Consider the following 22,984-nt stretch of genomic DNA (forward strand, 5'->3'; position numbering starts at 1 on the left):
AATGTATTTTGTACGTTTGGGTCCCAGGAGTCCCTTCCTAGAAATGTACTGGAGTCAAAAGTACAATATTTATATTTAAAATGTAGCTAAAGTCATCAGTTTGCAAAAAATACATAATACTTAATACTCAAGTAAATGTACTTAGTTACTGTGTACCACTGTAGATCGGATATTTTCAGCTTTAGAGTTTGGGTTAAAAATGGAACAAAATAAAAAATATAAATAGCATTAACCCATTTAGACCGGGAACTCATCAGTGTCATTTTTAGATTTCCTTGGCTAATCAAAAATAGCAGATATACAAGCTATGTTGCTATAATCAGTGGTTCTCAAGCCGTTTCTTGTCAAGGACCCCCTGAATTATATGTACAGTTTTTGGCTGCGGACCCCCATCTCAAAATGTTTTGTTCCAGGGACCCCCCCCCCCCAGAAGCACACACTTTCTGTGTGTATGTGCACATGCATAAGTGCATAAGTGCGTGTGTGTGGTCCTGTTTAGCGAAATCACTCTGTATCATTTTAGCAGGTGTGTGTGTGTGTGTGTGTGTGTGTGTGTGTGTGTGTGTGTGTGTGTGTGTGTGTGTGTGTGTGTGTGTGTGTGTGTGTGTGTGTGTGTGTGTGTGTGTGTGCGTGTGCGTGCGTGCGTGCGTTTGTACAGTGTTCATTGTGTATCATGTACCTATACTGTACCTCCTACATCTGACACACACACTGAGGAGTCACACCTAACCCTCCTCCTCTCTCTGACACAGAGACACTGAGGAGTCAGGCCCAAACCCAAACCCAGCATAGAGGGGTTCAGTGAATGTGGTCTGGACGGTGTGCAGGTGTGTCAGTGTCAGTGTGTCAGAGGACATTCTGTAGAAGGACAGAGTGCCAGCAGGCCAGTCCACATACACTCCTACTCTGTTGGAGCCAGAGGGACTGACAGGGAGGACAGTGCCCTTCCTATTGTGCCACACAGTGTAGCTGTTATTATCACCTTTACATAACAGACTCCAGGACTTGTCACTGTGTCCAAACCCACTGTCACCACCCTGTCTGTTGACTCCTCTGTATGTCACTGCTATAGAAACCTTACTACTCCACTCTACCTCCCAGTAACAGCGTCCAATCAGACTCTCTCTACACATCACCTGTGCATATTTTATAAATCTGTCTGGGTGATCAGGATACTTCTGATCCTCTTTCACACGTGTCACCTTCCTGTTGTTCTCAGACAGAGAGAGTTCTCTGCCTGCTGTGTTTGGATCCAGTGTGAGTTCACACACATCTGATGAGAGAACAAGATACAATACAACACCAGTTTACAAACAAATACAACTTAATAATAAATATAATTTGCTGAGAGGAGTTTTTCTGTTCCCAGGCTAGAATTTCAAGAAAACACACACACACACACACACACACACACACACACACACACACACACACACACACACACACACACACACACACACACACACACACACACACACACACACACACACACAGATGCATTACACAGATGCGTTCCCCTCCCGGTCTTAATAGGTTAATAAAATCACCATCTTAAAACGTTGATGTCCTCACAAGTATAGTAATACAAGTTAGACATGTATCTGAAATGATGCAGTGACACTGTACAGAAACACACACACACACACACGCACACGCACACACACAAACACCTGCTGAAATGATACAGAGTGAACACACTGTGAGCACACACGCACTCACACACTTACACAATACACACACACCTGATGAAATCATAAAGGATCACACACAAACTCACAAACACGTATGTACACACATGCACACACTGTGTTGATTCCTGTGTGTGTGTGTGTGTGTGTGTGTGTGTGTGTGTGTGTGTGTGTGTGTGTGTGTGTGTGTGTGTGTGTGTGTGTGTGTGTGTGTGTGTGTGTGTGTGTGTGTTATTTATTCATTTATATATGTATTTATATGTTGTTATTGTATAGTACAGTAGAGAGACAGGAAACAGCCAGAGAGTAGAGGAGTGACATGCAGCAAAGCAGCCACCAGGCTCGGGAATCAAACCGGAGACTCGCTGTCAGACATTAGAGCCAGTGGTGGACACAAGTATTTACTCAAGTAAATACTCAAGTACTCAAAAGAAAAAATTACCAAGTTAAAAAAAAAAAATCATATCGATCACAACGCGTTCACACGTTGTGAGCTTGTAGATCTGCTATTTTCAATCTAATTGAAATAGGGTTTACAGTAAGTGGTTAAAGTCAAAAGTTCAATATTTATATCTGAAATGTAACAGAGTGAAAGTCATCAGCTTGCAAAAAACAAGTTGAGTCCTCACATGTTTTACTTAAGTAAAAGTATAAATACCGCAATGCAAACATACTTTTGTTACAAGTAAAAGTTTTGGAATCAAAATATACTTAAAATACCAAAAGTAAAAGTACAAGGGTCCAAATGTATAAAGTGCGTACAAAAATCCTTCATGCGACACAGTGTGAGCTTGTAGATCGGCTATTTTCAAATAGCCTAAGTGGTTAATGTTTTTTTTCTAATAATAATAAAAATCTGCAAAGTAACTAAACATTTCAGGTAATTGTAGTGGAGTAAAAATACAATATTTGCCTCTGAGATGTAGTGGAGTAGAACAGTGGTTCTCAACCTGTGGGTTGGGACCCCCAGGGGGGGATTGTGGGGATAATTTTCCCAGATGATTTGCTTAATGTGCAACATTGTTTTCTCACTCAACAGTAAACAAACAAACAAACATGCAGTATAACTGTATACAGGGTATCTGCACATTTATAAAGTGACAGTTTAACCCATTCAAACCGGGAACGCATCCGTGTAACCACTTTATCCATATTTTATACTTTGGCTATTCAAAAATAAAGGATATACAAGCTCATAGCGCGGCACCGAGTGCCGCGCTATGAACTTGTAGATCCACTATTTTAGAAAAATATTTTTTAAAGGGATTTTTTTTACTCAAATCTTTGCTTCTGGGGGGTCCCTGGAACAAAATATTTTGAGATGGGGGTCCGCGGCCAAATACATCATTTTGGGGGTCCTTGACATGAAAAAGGTTTTAAGCACCACTGAGTAGCAGTAGCAACATACGTTTTTTTCAGAAAACTGTTCAGATGACATTTGTAGAATCTCCAGATCAAAGATTGGAGTTACAAATGTTTGCTTTAAAAAAAATATATATATATTCAAAGATTTGCAAAATAAATCACAAATAGCAGCTTTTACATAAATAGCAGATACTGTATACAAGCACTCGGTGCCACGCTACAAGCTTCTAGATCTGCTATTTTTGAATAGCCAAAGAAATTTAAATATGACACAGATTCTTTCCCCGGTCTAAAATGACTTTTAATACCTCTAAAATGAAGAGGGAAAAAAAAAAAAAAGACCATTAGGCTACTGCGTGAGAAGTAACCAACAAACTATACTATAAAAAACTCCACATTGCCAATATACAGAAGAAAGAGGCAAATATTGTGAAAATAGCAGATCTACAAGCTCACAACGCCTCGTGTCGCGAAGCGTTGTGAGCCTTTCGATCTGCCATTTTCACAATATGTATCTGTTAGGGGTGTGCCGATAATTTCACGAAACGATACGATACGATATTGGGCTCACAACTTCGATACGATTTTCGATACGATACCTATGTGGTACACACCCTTATCACTTGGATATCGGCACCCCCAAAAAAATAAAAATAAAATAACTATAATGTGGGTGTTTAGGACGTGTACCACATGGGATCTAATGCCTGACAGCAAAACTCTGGTTTGATTCCCAAGCCGGCCGGACCATTTACCAGTTTTACTTAAAGGACGACTTCACCCATTTTCAACCTATCTTCATATAATAGATCCTCACTAATGGTGCTGATACAATTGTGTAATTTGTATCTACTCAGTCTGTGTCCCATAGGAGGGCTGTGGACACTTCAGAAACCCGTGTACCAGTGACATCATCATTAGGAAGGTTTATTTTTTTCTTCAATATTTCAAAAGTTTTATTTTGATTTGTATTAACCTGAGAACAATGGCTTCCATTATAACATGCTAACTTTCCAGGAATAGAAAGCCTGTAGTTTCTATTAGCTTGGATTCCCCATTGATGATGTCACAGGTAGACGGGTGTCTGAACTGTCCACAGCCCTCCTCTGAGACACAGAGTGAGTAGACAGAAATGGTGCCATCTTATAATGAGCATTAGTGAGGACCAGTTATATGAAGATATGTTGAAAATGGGTGAAGTCGTCCTTTAAGTAAAAGTATTAATAAGCTACTGCCAGATAAAACATACTCTGTTCCAAGCAAAAGGTCTACAATAAAGGTTTTACTTGAGTACAAGTACAAAAGTATTGGCATCAAAATATACTTACAGTACCAAGTCAAATTTTGTGTTTTTCTATTGACAACTTTTTCAAAAATAGCCGATCTACCGAGCTGTTAGATTTTTTTTTAATGAAAAGTAGGTTGTAGCTCGTTGTCTATATTAGTTCTACTATGGTAGGAAATATGTTTTGTCTGTGTTTTGTATGGGTGCATCAATGGGAGACTGCATGTCAAGCAATTCAATGTTTCATGTTCTGTGGAAGAAAGTAAAATCCTCGCATCTCCCTCGTTATATTTAAGTGGGAGTAGCTAATGTGCGTCTACAACCCAGACCCCGCCCCTCACCTTATCAAATCAGACTATTACCTTCATGTGTGAACGCATCTGAAAAAGATATTGGCCCTCATTTATCAACGCGGCGCAGACCAAATAATGGGCGTACGACGAGATCACCGGAACTTTCGGCATTTATCAATATATCCTGACGTTGGCTTCATCCTACCGTACGCTGAGATCTCACGTCTGGTCGATAGCAGTTGTTGACTTTGGCTGCGCCCGTTCTAGACCTGCGGAGCAGCATTGTCTGACTGTCTGACAGGCATCTGGACACATAATCCACTCCAAAATGTATATTTACACTAATATATAATCCCTGTGAAAATATAACATTTTATAAAGTAATTGAAACAAACTGCTTTAACAGGCATTCGGTTAAGCTTGCAGATCTGGCTGCATTGGCTATTTGAAAATAGCAGATCTACAAGCTCACAACAGGTACCATCCCGACGCGTTGTGAGCTTGTAGAGCTGCTATTTTCAAAATATACGAGCGCTTCTGCAAGAGCATTTTCGGGAGCGCCGACCGTCTTTTCATGGACAGTGAGGTCTACAAACTTACAGTAGCTTGTCCTATGTTATGGAGTTATGTCATAGAGAGTTATGTAGGCTACACAACCTGGCTGGGTTAAGGATATAAACCCGACGATCGAATCTCTTATTAACGTGGCAGCACGGGATCACTGCCGCCCGTCCGAGTCTCACGGGGAATATCCTACATGACTGCTTGTGCACTGCTCGGTATGGGTTAAATAAATTAATATACAAACCCCATTCATGGCGATGTGATTGGTATCATAATGTCATTCATGTAGGCTACAAGCCGTGACAAAGATTGTACCGCTACGGATTACATGAAAGACACAGTTGGGCGTGTGTGTGTATGTGTGTGTGTGAGAGAGAGAGAGAGAGGCGTGTGCGTGTGTGTGTGTGTGTGACTTGACAGGCAGCGAGGCGAGGCGAGCCGGCAAAACTCCAATGCTTTATTTGGTCGTATTCTGGCGTTTCGAGAATATTTAAGGGTTATTTAAATGACGCTCGGTTTCAGCCGTGACATTTATCAAGGCTCCGACCCAATGTACGCTAGGATTGGCTGTGTAGGATTCGTTGATAAATGTGACTTCGACGTTGGTGTACGGCCGAATATATGGAAAAATATAAGCCGGTTTATACGCTCCGTTGATAAATGAGGGCCATTCTCTTGTTGCATGCTACATGTATGAAAGGCCAACTTCGGACAATGTCCCGACCTGATTCCCGGGACATTTTCCAGTGTTCAAATGATAAAGCAGTCAGGACATGTATAAACATGAGCTAAGTGTGTAAAACGGGAACGTGCACCGCACAGTGCATGAATAGACAAGCACGGGCATGGAGCTCGCCGAAGCGTCATTCACTGCTAGTTTCTGCAAAGCCACGCCCATTCAGACAAAAGGCTCAAACAAAGATCTCACGTCACCAGTGGCGTTTGGTGGATTCTAACGTTGACCGGGCCAGTACCGGGCCAGAACCGGGGGGGTCTCATTAACAATTCAGCCGAATGCAAATGAGCCCCATTTGAAAACAAAGGCAACTTTCTGTGGTCGGCTACAACAGAATAGGGTGAGGGGCTGCTAATGTTGATTCTTAGTTTTTTTCCCCTGGCGGATCTTGCCCCTACACAGGGACAAGCTGGGTTTACAGACCGGGCCATGGCCTCGTTGGCCCCAATGACGATACGCGCCTGCACGTCACTAGTGTGACTGAGCAGGGATGCAGAGCATCTTGGGTAATGAATTCAAAGACGTTGTTTGCCATGTTATTTGTGTCCAAAGTGGCAGCTGATACCCAAAAGTGCATAGTGCGACTTTAAAAACAGCAAAACAATAATAATGTATCCACAAGTTTCCTAGGGCATGGTGGGCATCACTTCCTGTCGATTTATATCAGGTATCAGTGATCAAATTGACAGGAAGTGATGCTCACCATGCCCTAGGAAACTTGTGGATAAACTCCAAAACAACTCTCACAGTGTAATCCAAGTGTTGGAGATTATGAACAACGTTTGTTGTTTCATAGTTTTAATAATGAACTGTTTATCATTATAACTAGAACCAGTGGTGGAAAGTAAGTACATTGACTCTAGTACTGTACTTAAGTGCAATTATTTTGGTACTTTTTACTTTACTTGAGTATTTCCATGTTTCAATGCTTCATCCTTCTACTCCACTATAGCAATGATTGTACGTTTTACTCCTCAACAATTATTTGGACATCAACCACTGCTTAATTAGTCTTAATTAGTCTTAATTAGTCTTAGCTCATTTCACATCTGATAGACCATGCTGGGATATTTGTTGATTTATATCTTAACTATTGTAGAATGTAGTTGTTGATTTATATCCTAATTATTGTAGAATGTATGTGTTGATTTATATCCTAACTATATTGTAGACTATATATGATCTATCCATGCATAATGTGAACTTGGCCAGTGAGCCATAGTCGGCTATTAGACCTCCGTCTAAAACCGGGTTGTAACTGGTTTAAAAGTGAAAGTTTTTTCAACGTCTAGGCTTAGCCAGTTGTGTTTTATGCGTCTATATGTAGACGTCTATGTTATAGACGTTATAGACGGCTATAATATAGACTGTCTATATATAGACGTGCGCACACAGGCTGCCTCAGCACACGTGCACGTGAAGCACGCATGTGTGCGCGCACGCACACACACACACACACACACACACACACACACACACACACACACACACACACACACACACACACACACTTAGTAAAAATACTTAAATGTACTTAAAATGAGTAAAAATACTAATCACAAAGATGCAACCAGTTACACTAATTAATTAAACACTAACAGGAGACAACACATGTGCAACTTAACCCATTAAGGCCTGAGGTGCCGATTATACAAAATGTCTTCTAAATCCTAACAGTTTTCTGAAAAACTTATGTTTCTACATCAGTGGTGCTCAAACTTTTTCATGTCAAGGACCCCCAAAATGATATGTGTTTGGCCAGGGACCCCCATCTCAAAATATTTTGTTCCAGGGACCCCCAAAAGCAAAGATTTGAGTTAAAAATGTTTGCTTTAAAACAATAAATATATTCGAGAATTTGCACATATTTTCACAATTTAAAAAAAATAGCAGATCTACAAGCTTGTAGCCCGGAACTGTGTGCCGCGCTATGAGCTTGTAGATCTGCTATTTTTGAATAGCCAAAGTGTATATATATATTTTTTTTTTGCTCAAATCCAAATCCAAAAATGACACAGATGCGTTCCAGGTCTTACCACAGGTCACACCTGCTGAAATCATAAAGGATCACACACAAACGCACAAACACATATGTACACACATCATGTATGATGCACACACTGTGTTGATTCCTGTGTAAGTGTGTGTGTTATTTATTCATTTATATGTATTTATATGTTTTCATTGTATAGTACAGTAGAGAGACAGGATACAGCCAGACAGTAGTGGAGTGACATGCAGCAAAGCAGCCACCAGGCTTGGGAATCAAACCGGAGACTCGCTGTCAAACATTAGAGCCAGTGGTGGACACAAGTAAGTACTCAAAAGAACAAATGACCAAGTACATTTTTTTTTCATATCGATGTGTGCTGCATTGAATTATTAAAATAGTGAAAATAGCAGATCTACATGCTCACAACGCGTGAACGCGTTGTGAGCTTGTTGATCGGCTATTTTCACTCTATTTGAAATAGGGTTTACAGTAAGTGGTTAATGTCAAAAGAACAATATTTATATTTGAAATGTAACAGAGTGAAAGTCATCAGCTTGCAAAAAACTAGTTGAAATATATATATCATTTATAGTAACTAAACTTTTCAGGTAATTGTAATGGGGGTCCACGGCCAAATACATATCATTTTGGGGGTCCTTGACATGAAAAAGGTTTTAAGCACCACTGAGTTACAGTAGCTACATAATTTTTTTTCAGAAAACTGTTAGGATTTAGAAGACATTTGTAGAATCTCCAGATCAAAGATTGGAGTTACAAATGTTTGCTTTAAAAAATAAATATATATATATGTATATATTCAAAGATTTGCAAAATAAATCACAAATAGCAACTTTTACATAAATAGCAGATACTGTATATAAGCTCGTAGCGCGGCACTCGGTGCCGCGCTACGAGCTTCTAGATCTGCTATTTTTGAATAGCCAAAGAAATCAAAAAATGACACAGATAATTATAAATACCTCTAAAATGAAGAGGGAAAAAAGAAAAAAGACTATTAGGCTACTGCGTGAAAAGTAACCAACAAACTACACTATAAAAAAACTCCACATTGCCAATTTACCGAAGAAAGAGGCAAATATTGAGAAAATAGCAGATCTACAACCTCACAACGCCTAGCATCGTGAGGCGTTGTGAGCTTTTAGATCTGTTATTTTCACAATATTTATCTGTGGAACAGAGATAAACAAAATGTAATGCCTCAACTCCTAGAACTCCAAGACAAGTGCTTGTCAGGGTGGGGGGTCCCCAATATGATTGTTTTGCGGGGTCGCGTCCTTAAAAAGTTGAGAACCACTGGAGTAGAAGTATTGAACATTGGAAATACTCCAGTAAAGTAAAAAATACCTCAGATATGTACTCAAGTACAGTACTCATGTAAATGTCCTTAGTTACTCGTTACCACTACCTATGTGGTACATGCCCTTATCACTTGGATATCGGCACTCCAAAAAAACGTACAAACAAACAAACTAAAATAACTATAATATGGGTGTTTAGGACGTGTACCACATGGGCTCTAATGCCTGACATATATCTAGGTTTGATTCCCAGGCCGGCCGGACCATTTACCAGTTTTACTTAAGTAAAAGTAGCAATGAGCTACTGCAAGATAAATAATACTCTGTTCCAAGCAAAAGGTCTACATTAAAGGTTTTACTTGAGTAAAAGTACAAAAGTATCTGCATCAAAATATACTTACAGTACCAAAGTCAAAATGTTCAAATCTTTCAAAAATAGCCGATCCATAGTATAAATTAAGTTTTTAGTATTTCACCCCCAAAATGACTCCCCCCTATCACTTACATTAATTAAATAGGGGGCCAAGCTTAAAGCGGCACTATATAACTTAAAAAAAACAACTATATAGCATATTATGTCCCACAAAATTATAAAGTTCAATTTGTAAGCATTAACAAACACCCTTCCACAACTTTATAGACTTAGGGGGGTCCCTGTTAGGGGCTTGACTGTATTACTATGTATAGGGGAGACAATGAGGCTCATCCAGGCATTAGAGCTCTAATGTCACACAGGTAGGAAGGTCAAACATGTAAGAGAAAATTCCCTTTATCGATCGTTTCACCTGGGGATCGCCCGTCCCTTACACACTCCGTCAGTCACACACACTGTTGTGTGCTGCAGGACCTACAAGCTCACAGCGTGTCATGTGCAATGTGTTGTGAGCTTGTAGATATGCTAATAATTCTAGCACCGCCCCTACCTGCTTGCGATTAGCTGAATTCAGGAAGGCGACGCCCCTTCCTACCAAAAAGCTAGAAGGCACACCAAGGCAGAACTGCCAGTCAAAGCGGCGTCTGGTCAATCACAGCGCATGCTTGTATCAAATCATATGTAAAAGGGGTGGATGGGAGGACGTCAAGTCAAACTAAATGTGTCTTTGGGAGCCTTTACAAACTATCGAAAACAAAGAGCCAACAGTGGAGTCCATATCATGAAGATGCAATAGTCTACATTGACAATCTTCAATGGTAAGACGACTGACACATTATTATAATGGCAGTGTGTGTTTATAATGGGTAACAATCTACCATATAAAACTGTGCCATTTCATGGTCAATTTCAAGCCCAGTAATCAGGCAGGGTATGCTGAAACATTGTAAAAAGTTTGTGTGTCAGTCTAACAATCACTTTCAAGTTTTCCAGACTTTAAACGGAGGAGCTGTATGTATAAACGCAACATTCCAGCTCATTAGAATCGGACATGCAACATACTTGCTGGACCCTTGACTTAACTTAAGTTGGATTAATGTCCGATTGAGGCCAAAACGGCTCAAAACGGATGCGATTATTGTCCAGTGAATTTACATTAAGCGAGTGGACGTGTCGATGGCGCTTCTATTGTCGACGAGTGGAGCTTCCCCTCCTTCCGAGGTGTTTGGAGAGAGATACAGTAGCTAACTAAAATCAAGTTTCATTCTGCTTTGTATTAGCGTTTAATTCACCAATTGAACTTCCATTAAATGGCTCATAGGCAAAACAAAACATAAAACGTCTCTTTAGTACTGTAAATAGACAATGAGTAACACCTGCGCTCCCCAGCGCAGTACGTACTCATCTGTACATAGAGACCAAGGTTATTTTTCCAGCTCGGAGGACGGCTCATTTTGATGAAAAGATGGTTGTAGCTCGTTGTCTACATTAGGTCTACTATGATAGTAGAAGATGTTTTGTTTGTATTTTGTATGGGTACATCAATGGGAGACCGCATGTCAAGCAATTCAATGTATCTGTCATGTTCTGTGGAAGGAAGTAAAATCCTTGCATGTCCCTCGTTATATTTAAGTGGTAGTAGCTAATGTATGCGTCTACAACCCAGACCCCGCCCCTCACCTTATCAAATCAGACTATTACCTTCATGTGTGAAAGCATCTGAAACGGACATTCTCCTGTTGCATGCTATGTATGAAAGGCCAAAACCGGACAATGTCCCGACCTGATTCTAGGGCTGCAGGAAAAAAAATATTCGAATACGAATCGCAAATTCTCATGTTGGACGATTCAGAATCGATTCACATTTTCAAACAGTATTTTCTGTAATGACATTTTTGAGAAGTGTCACATTCTGGGCTGAATCGGGTTTGAATCGGAAAAAAAACTGTTTTGAATCGAGAATCGTTTTTAAAAAAAAAAAATCTGAATTGTGACCCCAAGAATCGGAATCGAAACGTGAGATAGCAGAAGATTCACAACCCTACCTGATTCCCTGGTCATTTTCAAGTGTTCAAATGAGAAAGCGGGGAAATGTATAAATATGAGCCAAGTGTGTAAAACTTTAACATGCACTGCGTAGTGCACGAGCAGACAGGCACAGGCATGGAGCTCACTGAAGCGTCATTCACTGTTATTTCGCGGAAAGCCACAACCATTCAGACCAAAGACTCAAACATAGATCTCACGTCACTAGCGCAATTCATAGAGTTATAATATATGTAGAGAGCGGATGGCCCTGCCCCAACCTTATTAATCTGCCTGACCTTTCACCTATCTACATCTTAAACCATTTCACATTTTCTTCAGAACATACTTTTTGCTACTACTCCTACAGGTTTTGTCCAGTACTCACAACAATCACAACATATTATCTATATAGGCTGGAGCATGTGATAAGCAAGAATCATATTGATTTCTGATATTACACACCAATAGGCTAAATTTGGCTTCCAAGTTTACGGGAAAGGTCTATTTTACATGAATTCATCATCTGATCAACTTCACATGTGAATCACATATTGAGGGGCCTCTACACAGTGCAACTGAAAAAGCTATTTCACTTAGACCCATAGAGGGCGCCATACATGTGACAAATAATAGTGTTGCAGAAACATGACCCCCCCATTTACTGATCTACACTAAATTAGGTACAATGTGACAATGAGTGTCAAAGAGTGTTTTGATATTCCACTCTGTTTGCCTGTAACTGGCTTTTAATTACAAATGACTATAAAAAAAACTATAAACAAACATAAAACACGAAATATCACAAACACAACATTCAACAACCCCAAATTGGAATCAAATGTTGAGGGGCCTCAATAGTATTAACTGTATGAGCCTAAACATTATGGTTATCATCTTCATTCAGAGTAGGATGTGAATGAGTGAATGTCACATGCTGTTTTGTGTGTGAGCTGTTCATATAAATAGCTGGATGTGTGCTGCTTTGATTACATGAATAAAACATAATACACACTTACACTTCCTCAGACCTGGTTTCAGCCTGCATTCTCCACCATGGTCGGCACTGGGGGTGGAGGAAAGACAAAGTCAGACTTGCACATTATAATAGAAACAATGTATTTCAATGCATTTACACAATTAAACAATACAGTACAGTATAACAGTATGAGTGACAAAATGATTCCCTAATCTAAACCTAGTAGATCACATTGGGACAAAGTGACACCAAGGCCATGGGTGAAAGCTCATATTGTCTGATGTTCAGTGTACTGACATGATGTGATTTGAGTATAGGCCTACTGCATTAAAAGGTTGCTAAATGTGTGCTTTAATGAGTTGTGTGGTTGTATGGTTTTGTTTAGTAGGCAACATATTTGATGTACACTATCCATACTCATCCGTCCCTTAAAACATCTATCCGCAACTTATTTCATTGAACAAAATGACCAATCTGTATAGTAGGCTAGAGTATAATAATAATAATAATAATAATAATAATAATAAGAATAAGAATAAGAATAAGGGTAATAATAATAATAATAATAATAATAATAATAATAATAATAATAATAATAATAATAATACAATATTATATGTTGCACTGCTTTGTAAGAAATGTGCTGTATTTTTAAGTTGGAACTTATTTCAAGTCAGGACATTTAATTATTGTATTAATAATGGATCTACCACAACTGTGGGACATTTCTAGCAAAAAATACTGTGGCTGTGATGTTCTTTTATAGTCATTCATTAACTCACAGCTGTATAAGTTCAGTGGTATAAACATCCTTCCACGGAGAAATATCTCATCATAAGTTATATTGAAAATAATAAGCATGATAGACAAACATATCTTGATAATGTTTTATATTACAGGGTCAGGTCTTTACTGTAATGACAGCCTAAAGGCCAGTTCAGATCAAAGATTCACAAAGAGATGGGGACATTCACACACAGATCAAGTGTCTAATACCTAAGAGTGTCCAGTCTACTGTGTGGATCCTTCATAACAGCAGACAACTGGGCCACGCCTAAGTCTCCTGGATGATTAAAGCTCATGTCCAACACTCTCAAGTGGGAGGGGTTTGACTTCAGAGCTGAGGCCAGAGAAGAAAAGCCTTTCTCTGTGACCAGACAACCTGACAACCTACAGACATGCGCACAAATGCACACACACACACACACACACACACACACACACACACACACACACACACACACACACACACACACACACACACACACACACACACACACACACACACAGAAAAGTTTTGCAAATTGTCTTGCATTAAATTAAGAAAGTTATTTTGTCTGTTAAACATATATTCTACTTCTCAGAATAAACTTCACATTTATACATTTATAAAATACATTACAAGGGCACACACACACACACACACACACGCACACGCACACGCACACACACACAGAGTGAAAATGTTTGCAAATTGTCTTGCATTAAATATAGAACGTTTTTTTGTCTGTTAAAATGTTTTTGTCTTCTTCTCAGAATATAAACTTCACATGCTTGTTTTAAATATTCACCTGTTCAACACAGTTTCAGGAATACTTACCTCAGAGTTTCCAGTGAACAGTCTGGACTTCCCAGTCCAGCAGACAACAGATCTACTCCTGAATCGTGTATGTCATTGTTACTTAGATCCAACTCTCTCAGACTAGAGTTGGAACTGAGAATGGATGACAACTCCTTACAGCATCCCTCTGAAAGGTTACAGCCACTCAGCCTAAAGAAGTATTAGTGATAATATGTTTTTTATATTATTTTCTGTAAAATAAATAGCACATCATATATTAAATGTGTCATGTTATCAGTGCACCTACATAGCTCTCTTTGAGACCTTGAGCACTGGTAACAGCCTCAGAAGAGCCTCCTCTGAATCACAGTATTTCTTCAGGTCAAAAATGTCCAGCTCCTTTTCTGATGACAGCAACATGAAGACCAGAGCTGACCACTGAGCAGGAGAGAGCTTGTCTGTGGAGAGACTTCCTGACGTCAGGTACTGTTGGATGTCCTCCTCTAAAGAATGATCATTCAGCTCATTCAGACAGTGGAACAGATTGATGCTTTTCTCTGGTGAGGGATTGTCTCTGATCTTCTCCTTGATGTATTTGACTGTTTTATGATTGGTCTGGAACGTATTTCCTGTCTGTTTCAATAGTCTTCGCAGGAGTGTCTGGTTGGTGTCCAATGAGAGGCCCAGCAGGAAACGGAGAAACAAGTCCAGGTGTCCATTTGGACTCTGTAAGGCCTTATCTACAGCACTCTTGTAGAGGTCTTTTAACGTGGGTTTAATTAGCTTGGACCACATGGTGGTTGTTTGTTGTTCTGACAGTACGTTCACACCAGTGTTGACAAAGGAGTGAAAGACATAAAGAGCAGCGAGAAACTCCTGAACACTCAGATGAACAAAGCAGAAAACCTTGTCTTCGTACAACCCACACTCCTCTTTAAAGACTTGTGTGAACACTCCAGAACACACTGAGGCATCTCTGATATCAATGCCACACTCTCTCAGGTCATCTTCATAGAAGATCAAGTTACCTTTCTCCAGCTGTTCAAAAGACAATTTTCCCAAAGACATAATGACCTCACTATTCCCGTCAGAATGTGCCTGAGCGCTGCCATGATACTTGACATTCTTCTGTTTGGACTGAACCACCATGAAGTGGAGGTACATCGCAGTCAGGGTCTTTGGCAGCAGTCCTTTCTCCTCTGTTCTCAAAATGTCCTCCAGAACTGCAGCAGTGATCCAACAGAAGACTGGAATGTGACACATGATGTGGAGGCTCCGTGATGCCTTGATGTGTGAGATGAATGCCATGGCCTGGTTCTCATCACTGAATCTCTTCATGAAGTACTCCTCCTTCTGGGGATCAGTGAACCCCCTCACCTCTGTCACCCTGTCAACATACTCAGAAGGGATCTGATGGGCTGCTGCAGGTCGTGAGGTTATCCAGATGTGAGCAGAGGGAAGCAGGTTCCCCATAATTAGGTTTGTCAGGAGCACGTCCACTGAAGTTGGCTTCGTGACATCAGTCCAGATCTCATTGTTCTTGAAGTCTAAAGGAATCCGAAACTCATCTAATCCATCCAAGATGAACGCAATTTGGGACCCCTTTAAGCTGGAGATGTCTGCTTCCTTGTTTCCACCAAAAAAATGATGAAGAAGTCCTACTAAGCTGTAATTCTTCTTTAGGAAATTCAGCTCTCGGAAAGTGAATGGAAACATGAAGTGGATATTCTGGTTGGCTTTGTCCTCTGCCCAGTCTAGAGCGCACTTCTGAGTTAGGACTGTTTTACCAATGCCAGCCACTCCCTTCGTCATCACTGTTCTGACTGGTTCATGTGTTCCAGGTAAAGGTTTAAAGATGTCTTCAGATTGTATTGTAGTTTCTGGTCTAGCTGGTTTATTGGATGCTGCTTCAATCTGTCTGACCTCATGTTCTTTATTGACCTCTCCACTCCCTCCCTCTGTGATGTAGAGCTCTGTGAAGATCTGATTCAGAGGTGTTTTTTGTTTTCCCTCTTTTGCAATCCACTCAGATAAACACTCACACTTCTTCTTCAGATTAGACTTGAGTTGTCGTTGACTGACAGCTGCAAGGGTTTCTAAAACAAAAAGAAAAGAAAGGAAAACACCAATAATTATAATACAAATTCATTAGCTTTAGACCTACTTGTTCCCGCAGGGGAAAGTCTGTTTTCTTTGTCAGACATGGGCGCAGGGGGAAACAGTTAGGGGGTTAAGTGTCTTGCTTAGGGACATAAATTGCCAGGGCTGGGAATCAAACCTGATACCTTCTGTTACCCAGGCAGCCCCTCTACCCACTAAGCTACGGCCGCTCAATGAGATGCTAAAGATGATTTAGATAATTTTTCATGTAAAAGGTGCAGAATATAAGCATTCCTAAAATAATATTATGATTGTGAAATAATCATTTGAGTCATTTAGTTGAACCTTATTTGTGTTGCATCCGTTTTCGCTCGGTGAGGTACGTTATTTCCCTAAACAGACACTTTGGTGGGCAGGCACTGTGTTACAATGGTGCAAACTGCATGAGCGCTGCCTCACAGACATTACTTATTACACTGAATATTGTCTACAGCAACTTTAATGTAAATGAGACCAAACACATCAACCAGATGGCAATTGAAATTTTTTGACTTTTTGACTTGACATGATGTAAGAAGCGAGGTATTGATCTTGTGCACAATCGTATGAAAGACTAACTTTACATGATCAGCTGATGTGTTTTAAGAAAAGCAGTAAATCTCCCAGGTGAAATAATGCAGGAAAGAAAAAAATAACCTGACCTGATGTATGTGTTATTGTCAGAGTTTTGCTGTGCTCGGTCACTGTGGTCCTCAAATGAGAGATTGTGTTAACATGATGACCATCTTTTTGTTGTGCTGGGTCATTATGTTGCAGGAAGACATCATTTTTGTTGATTGCATTTGATTTCAATATAAACTTCAAATTAGATTTTGAAACTGGCCATCCTCCGGTTAACATGAATGTACAGTTTTGTGACATAAGATCTTGAAAAATCTTGAGTGCATGTGCAAATTTTGTTGTAATGGTGGTGCTGGAGGAAAGACTATTGGATCACCAAAATCAATATGGAGCTTAATCTCGGCAGAATGAAGGTCCATAGCAAATTGCATGGCAAAATATCCGGTAGATATGTTGTGTAGGAGTGTGAGTGCAAGTGGACATTTTGTCCTTATGACGCCACTATATGAAAGGCCATATAATTAAAGTTATCAGTTATCAGTAGGAGCCACCCTCTGTGGTTCCTGAAGGTTCACAGACAATCCCATGGCAATCCAGCCAGTCGTTTTTTGGATAGTTATTTAGGAGTAAAGTATTGGACAAACAATAATCGGTAACACTTTCTATGAAGGTCGCCTCTATAATGCTTTATAAGCTCATTTATAATGCATTATAATGCCCTTATAAGGCATTATAATTCTCGTTATAAATGTTTATAATCATGTATAACGACTTCTAACCACATTTATAACGTATTATAACTGCTGGTCATAATGCATTATTATGCTCAGTGGAACAGCACATTAAAACTACCCTAACTTAGTCAGTTGTAAAGGCTCATAGAGAAGTGCTGTAATGTGTCATAACGCATTATAACCAAACATTTATTAAATGGAATAATGTCTTATAAACATCAATAATATGCTATAACATGACTTTGAGACCTTTAAGTAAAGTGGCCACATATTCATACGTTTTTAGACATTGTATCATTCTAGAATACCCTATAGCATGACACAGTGACCTTTATGTAAAGTGGAAACATTCTTTAATGGTTATTAGCACTTGTATCATACTATAATACCCTATAGCACGAAGTAGTGACCTTTAAGTAAAGTGGAAACATTCTTTAATGGTCATTAGCACTTGTATCATACTATTATACCCTATAGCATGACGTAGTGACCTTTAAGTAAAGTGACAACATTCTTTATAAGTCATTAGCATTTGTATCATATTATAATACTCTATAGCTTGATGTAGAGAGAAGGAATGAGTCCATATCAGTGTGTTTTGAGTTTGTTCATTTTACTGGACGTTATGGAACTGCAACAAGACAGTTAAACACATAAAAAATGAATTTAAGGCACGTTTCTTCATCACCATTATCATAACAGGATGCATTGGCTTTCTTTTTGATTGACAGCCATACTGTAACTGGACATAAACAGAATAATACATAACATAAATAACATTTAAACAAAAAAATGTTTTACAAAAATATAACATAAATACATGACACCAAATAGTACTGTTGTTTCCAAAATAGTATTACTATTACAGTGGGGTAGAATTAATTAATCACAACACAGTCACACAGTAGCAGCTTGGGGCCTCTGCAGTCACTACTTCAGTGCAAGTTAGCTTTAGCTGCTAAGCTAAGATGCTAAGCTAAGCTGCTCAGCATGGAGGACAATACTACAAAACAAACATTGTGGAGACAAATGGACAACTTTCCCACCATTAAAATACCCCCTCGTCATATGCTACTTTATGTGTCTAAGTTTAGTTTACCCACTTTATGATATATCACCTACAACAAGAAGGTTAAACACAAACAATGAATTAAGGCACGTTTCTGTCCAGTCTTCATCACATTGCATAACAGGATGTTATGTTATTGTCCTCTTTGACTGACAGAATACTGTAGCACTCAATGGAGTGTAATGCCCCCTTGTGGCGTGGTGGAGCTATTGCTCTGTATGTGTTGTTGCTATACAAGTTCATTGTAGATGTCATGGTATTAGAAAGTTAAATAGTTTCAAAGAAGGAGTTCACGTATAAGTGTATTTATTTTCTGTCATATTGTTGTAATGTTAGTCTATTTACTTAATAGTCACTGTGTTCCATTCCTGCAAAAGACAACCCATACAGAGCAATAGCTCCACCGCTCCACAAGGGGGCATTGCACTCCAGTGAGCGCTACAGGATTATGTCAGTCAAAGAGGACAATAACATAACATCCTGTTATGCAATGTGATGAAGACTGGACAGAAACATGCCTTAATTCATTGTTTAATTATGTGTTTAACTATCTGGTTGCAGGTGGGATATCATAAAGTGGGTAAACTTAGACACATAAAGTAGCATATGACCAGGGAGTATTTTGATGGTGGGAAAGTTGGCCATTTGTCTCCACAATGTTTGTAACTACAATTGTCCTCCATGCTGAGCAGCTTAGCTTAGCATCTTAGCTTAGCATCTTAACTTAGCAGCTAAAGCTAACTTGCACTGAAGTAGTGACTGCAGAGGCCCCAAGCTGCTACTGTGTGACTGTGGTGTGATTAATTAATGAATTCTACCCCACTGTAATAGTAATACTATTTAGGAAACAATAGAACTATTTGGTGTCATGTATTTATGTTATATTTTTGTAAAACATGTATTTGTTTAAATGTGATGTTATTTCTGTTATGTATTATTCTGTTTATGTCCAGTTACAGTATGGCTATCAATCAAAAAGAAAGCCAATGCATCCTGTTATGATAATGTGATGAAGAAACGTGCCTTAAATTCATTGTTTATGTGTTTAACTGTCTTGTTGCAGTTCCATAATGTCCAGTAAAATGAACAAACTCAAAACACACTGATGTGGACTCATTCCTTCTCTCTACATCAAGCTATAGAGTATTATAATATGATACAAATGCTAATGACTTATAAAGAATGTTGTCACTTTACTTAAAGGTCACTACGTCATGCTATAGGGTATTATAGTATGATACAAGTGCTAATAACCATTAAAGAATGTTTCCACTTTACTTAAAGGTCACTGTGTCGTGCTATAGGGTATTATAGTATGATACAATGTCTAATAACGCATGAATATGTGGCCACTTTACTTAAAGGTCTCAAAGTCATGTTATAGCATATTATTGATGTTTATAAGACATTATTCCATTTAATAAACATTTGGTTATATTGCGTTATGACACATTACAGCACTTCTCTATGAGCCTTTACAACTGACTAAGTTAGGGTAGTTATAATGTGCTGTTCCACTGAGCATAATAATGCATTATGACAAGCAGTTATAATACGTGGTATAAATGTGGTTATAAGTCGTTATACATGATTATAAACATATATAACAAGCATTATAATGCCTTATAATGGCATTATAATGCATTATAAATGAGCTTATAAAGCATTATAGAGGCGACCTTCATAGAAAGTGTTACCCAATAATCTTTAACCATGCCTCTGGTGAGGTTAAACATAAAGCATGCATTAGGGTGGCCATGTTTCATTAGAAATGTGTCATCAACAACATCATTATTTTCATGGTAAGGCGAGTCTTGTGTGCACTTCTCCTCTTGCATGTAGCATTTTGCACAGCAATTTTTATATTATACTTTTCAGCAAAAGGTGTGGTATCTAACTGCTCATCAATGTCACACTTGGCTGCAGGCAACCATTCAAATCAAGGAAGAGGATGGCTTTACTACTTTACCAATTCCTTCCTGTTTCGGTACATTTATGGTGGGACAATGGCAAATGCAGACAAGATAGTTATTCTAGTGCTGGCCTCCTCGAGGTGCCAAACATGAATTCTAAAAAACATGGCGAAGCAGCTTTCTGTGTTTATGGGCCAATGGCCTGGAACAAGCTCCCATTACATATAGGACAGGTAACGACCATAGATAGCTTTAAAAGCAAGCTCAAGACCCACTTTTTTACTCTTGCTTTTAGTTGATTCCATTTTATTTTTGTTTTGTTCTTGCTATTGTATTTTATTGTTTTAATTTAGATCTTGCCTTCTTTTAATTTGTTCTTAAGTTGATCATGTTTTTGATTGTGTTTTTAATCTTGTTTAATATTGTGTTATTTTTCTTTCGTTGATGTCGTGCTACACAAATAAAGTTTATTATCATTATTTGTATTATTAGCAGTATTTAATTACAATTCATGGCTACCCCATTATTTAAATACTAATCAGTGAAGCATTCATTGAGTTGTGTGAGCACGAGCAGCCAGGAATCTCACTGTTGAGTATAATGTTTATTTCTATACTAAAGCTAACTAGACGCGTCGCAATTCTGGGAAATTGCAAAGTGTGGTTGCGCCGACGCCGGTAGCGGGTCGCGGCCGCCAGGACTCGAGGGATACGCCGGGAGGAATACCGTCGGAGGTTGCGCGACGTGCCATTCGAATCGGGTGCCGATCGGATCCTGCCTTCGTGATACGTGCCGTTTTCATTTTAGGAAATAGGCCCCTCCCACTAAATAAATAGGCCCCTCCCACAAATGTAACGGGCCAATCATATTGCCACGTCACTCCTGATATCGCCTTTATTTCATTTTGAGAGGATTGATGCCCACAAAAATCCTGTTTTTGCATCAAACGGTTACGTTTTGTGCATTTGTGGCGACCCCTATGAGTCAAAGAGGAAATGCTTTTGGGGGTTCTTTGAGTAGACCACCCTCGACATGTGATTCAAATTTGGGATTGACTGGACGTTTCGTTTGTGATTTCTGCCATTTTTGGTAAAACGGGCCCCTCCCACTAACTTTGGAAGCCATTTACGGACGAACGGTAAAGACTATCAAAATGCTGTTTGGATATGTTTATCGCATGGGGCCAGAGATTTTTGTGAAATTTGGACAAAATATGTAGGAGGAGGAGCTAAAATTGTGTGTTTTGAAGAAAATTCAAAATGGTGGAAAATCTATCCTGATGCAAATGGTTGTTGAGAAAAAAAGACTTGAATGTGAGTTTTTTTATTTTCCCATTAAAGTGGATGGGGAAATTTAATGCACTAATAAATCAATATCAATTAAACTATGCAATCAATCTCTTAGCAAAATACAAGCACACGATTCCCGGTGAAGCCGGTCATTTTGATATAGGCCTATGGCACTAAATTGGGAAAAAAAACTGTGGGAGGAGTAGTGCGGCAAAATAAGTGGAATATTTTTTTCACTAGAACAATAGTCTGGTTGACCTGTTAGGGCAACCACACTAATTATATGTAATTGCCCGGTTGTGCACACAGTCCTGTTCCACAGGCTCACCATGCAGATTTTTCCCGACCCACTTTGCCAAGGTGATTTTGAAGCAGACACGGCTGTAGGGTCTTGGAGTGATCACCAACTAAATCTTAAAAACACTACATTTCTGATACGTTAATTACACTGCCCACATGCATGCATGACAGGGTAATATCATTTGTGCTGTCAGCGAGTTTCTGTGTCTGTGTGTCATATATTTTTTGGGAAATTCCCTCGGCAATAACAAGTTACAAGCTAGTAGTTTTGTAGCCTAATGTGTATGAATTATTTCTAGTTAAGGTAGCTCTTCTTAGAGAAATGTATTTACCACAGAGTTGTTTAAATACATCATATTGCTATATGTTGTCCTCTCCATTATGTTTAAGTTGTGAATAAAGACTTTCTTACTGCTCTCCATTATGTTCAAGCTGTAAATGAAAATGTTCTTACTGCTCTCCAGGGTGTCAGCCAGCGCCTCCTGTTTCTCACTCCTCAGGAGGTGCAGTGTGGTCTTCAGAGCTCCCTCTCTGAAGCTCCTCCTATGCTCCTCCTCACTGTCTATCAACTTCCTCTGAATCTCTAAGCATTCTGGGTAATCTGTCATCAGAACCTTCTGGAACCTCTTCAGCTCTTCCTTCACAAATGTTATGACCTTCTCTTCAACCAGCTGAAACACAACATATGATGATGATAATAATAGCAACAACAACAACAACCATTATTGAATTGATTGTCCACTGATTTTGAGTGCAGATAAAGATGAATGGCCCTAT

The 22,984-nt window shown here is 39.2% G+C and overlaps 1 protein-coding gene across 1 annotated transcript in view; it reads right to left on the reverse strand.

The window, feature by feature from the left end:
• Window positions 1-685: 685 nt before the first annotated feature.
• Window positions 686-22,984, reverse strand: part of LOC308080599 (protein NLRC3-like) — a gene marked incomplete at its 5' end in the record, with an annotated part of 49,104 nt that continues 26,805 nt past the window's right edge. Inside the window, 6 exons of the mRNA XM_080422493.1 lie at window positions 686-1,273; window positions 12,661-12,707; window positions 13,617-13,790; window positions 14,221-14,391; window positions 14,489-16,277; window positions 22,662-22,878. Coding sequence (XP_080278619.1) covers window positions 726-1,273; window positions 12,661-12,707; window positions 13,617-13,790; window positions 14,221-14,391; window positions 14,489-16,277; window positions 22,662-22,878 — 2,946 coding nt within the window. The 3' untranslated portion in view covers window positions 686-725. The remainder of the gene's footprint in view (window positions 1,274-12,660; window positions 12,708-13,616; window positions 13,791-14,220; window positions 14,392-14,488; window positions 16,278-22,661; window positions 22,879-22,984) is intronic.

This window comes from Gymnoscopelus braueri (genome assembly GCF_963280865.1).
Source record: "Gymnoscopelus braueri genome assembly, chromosome: 24".
NCBI classification, from domain to species: Eukaryota; Metazoa; Chordata; class Actinopteri; order Myctophiformes; family Myctophidae; genus Gymnoscopelus; species Gymnoscopelus braueri.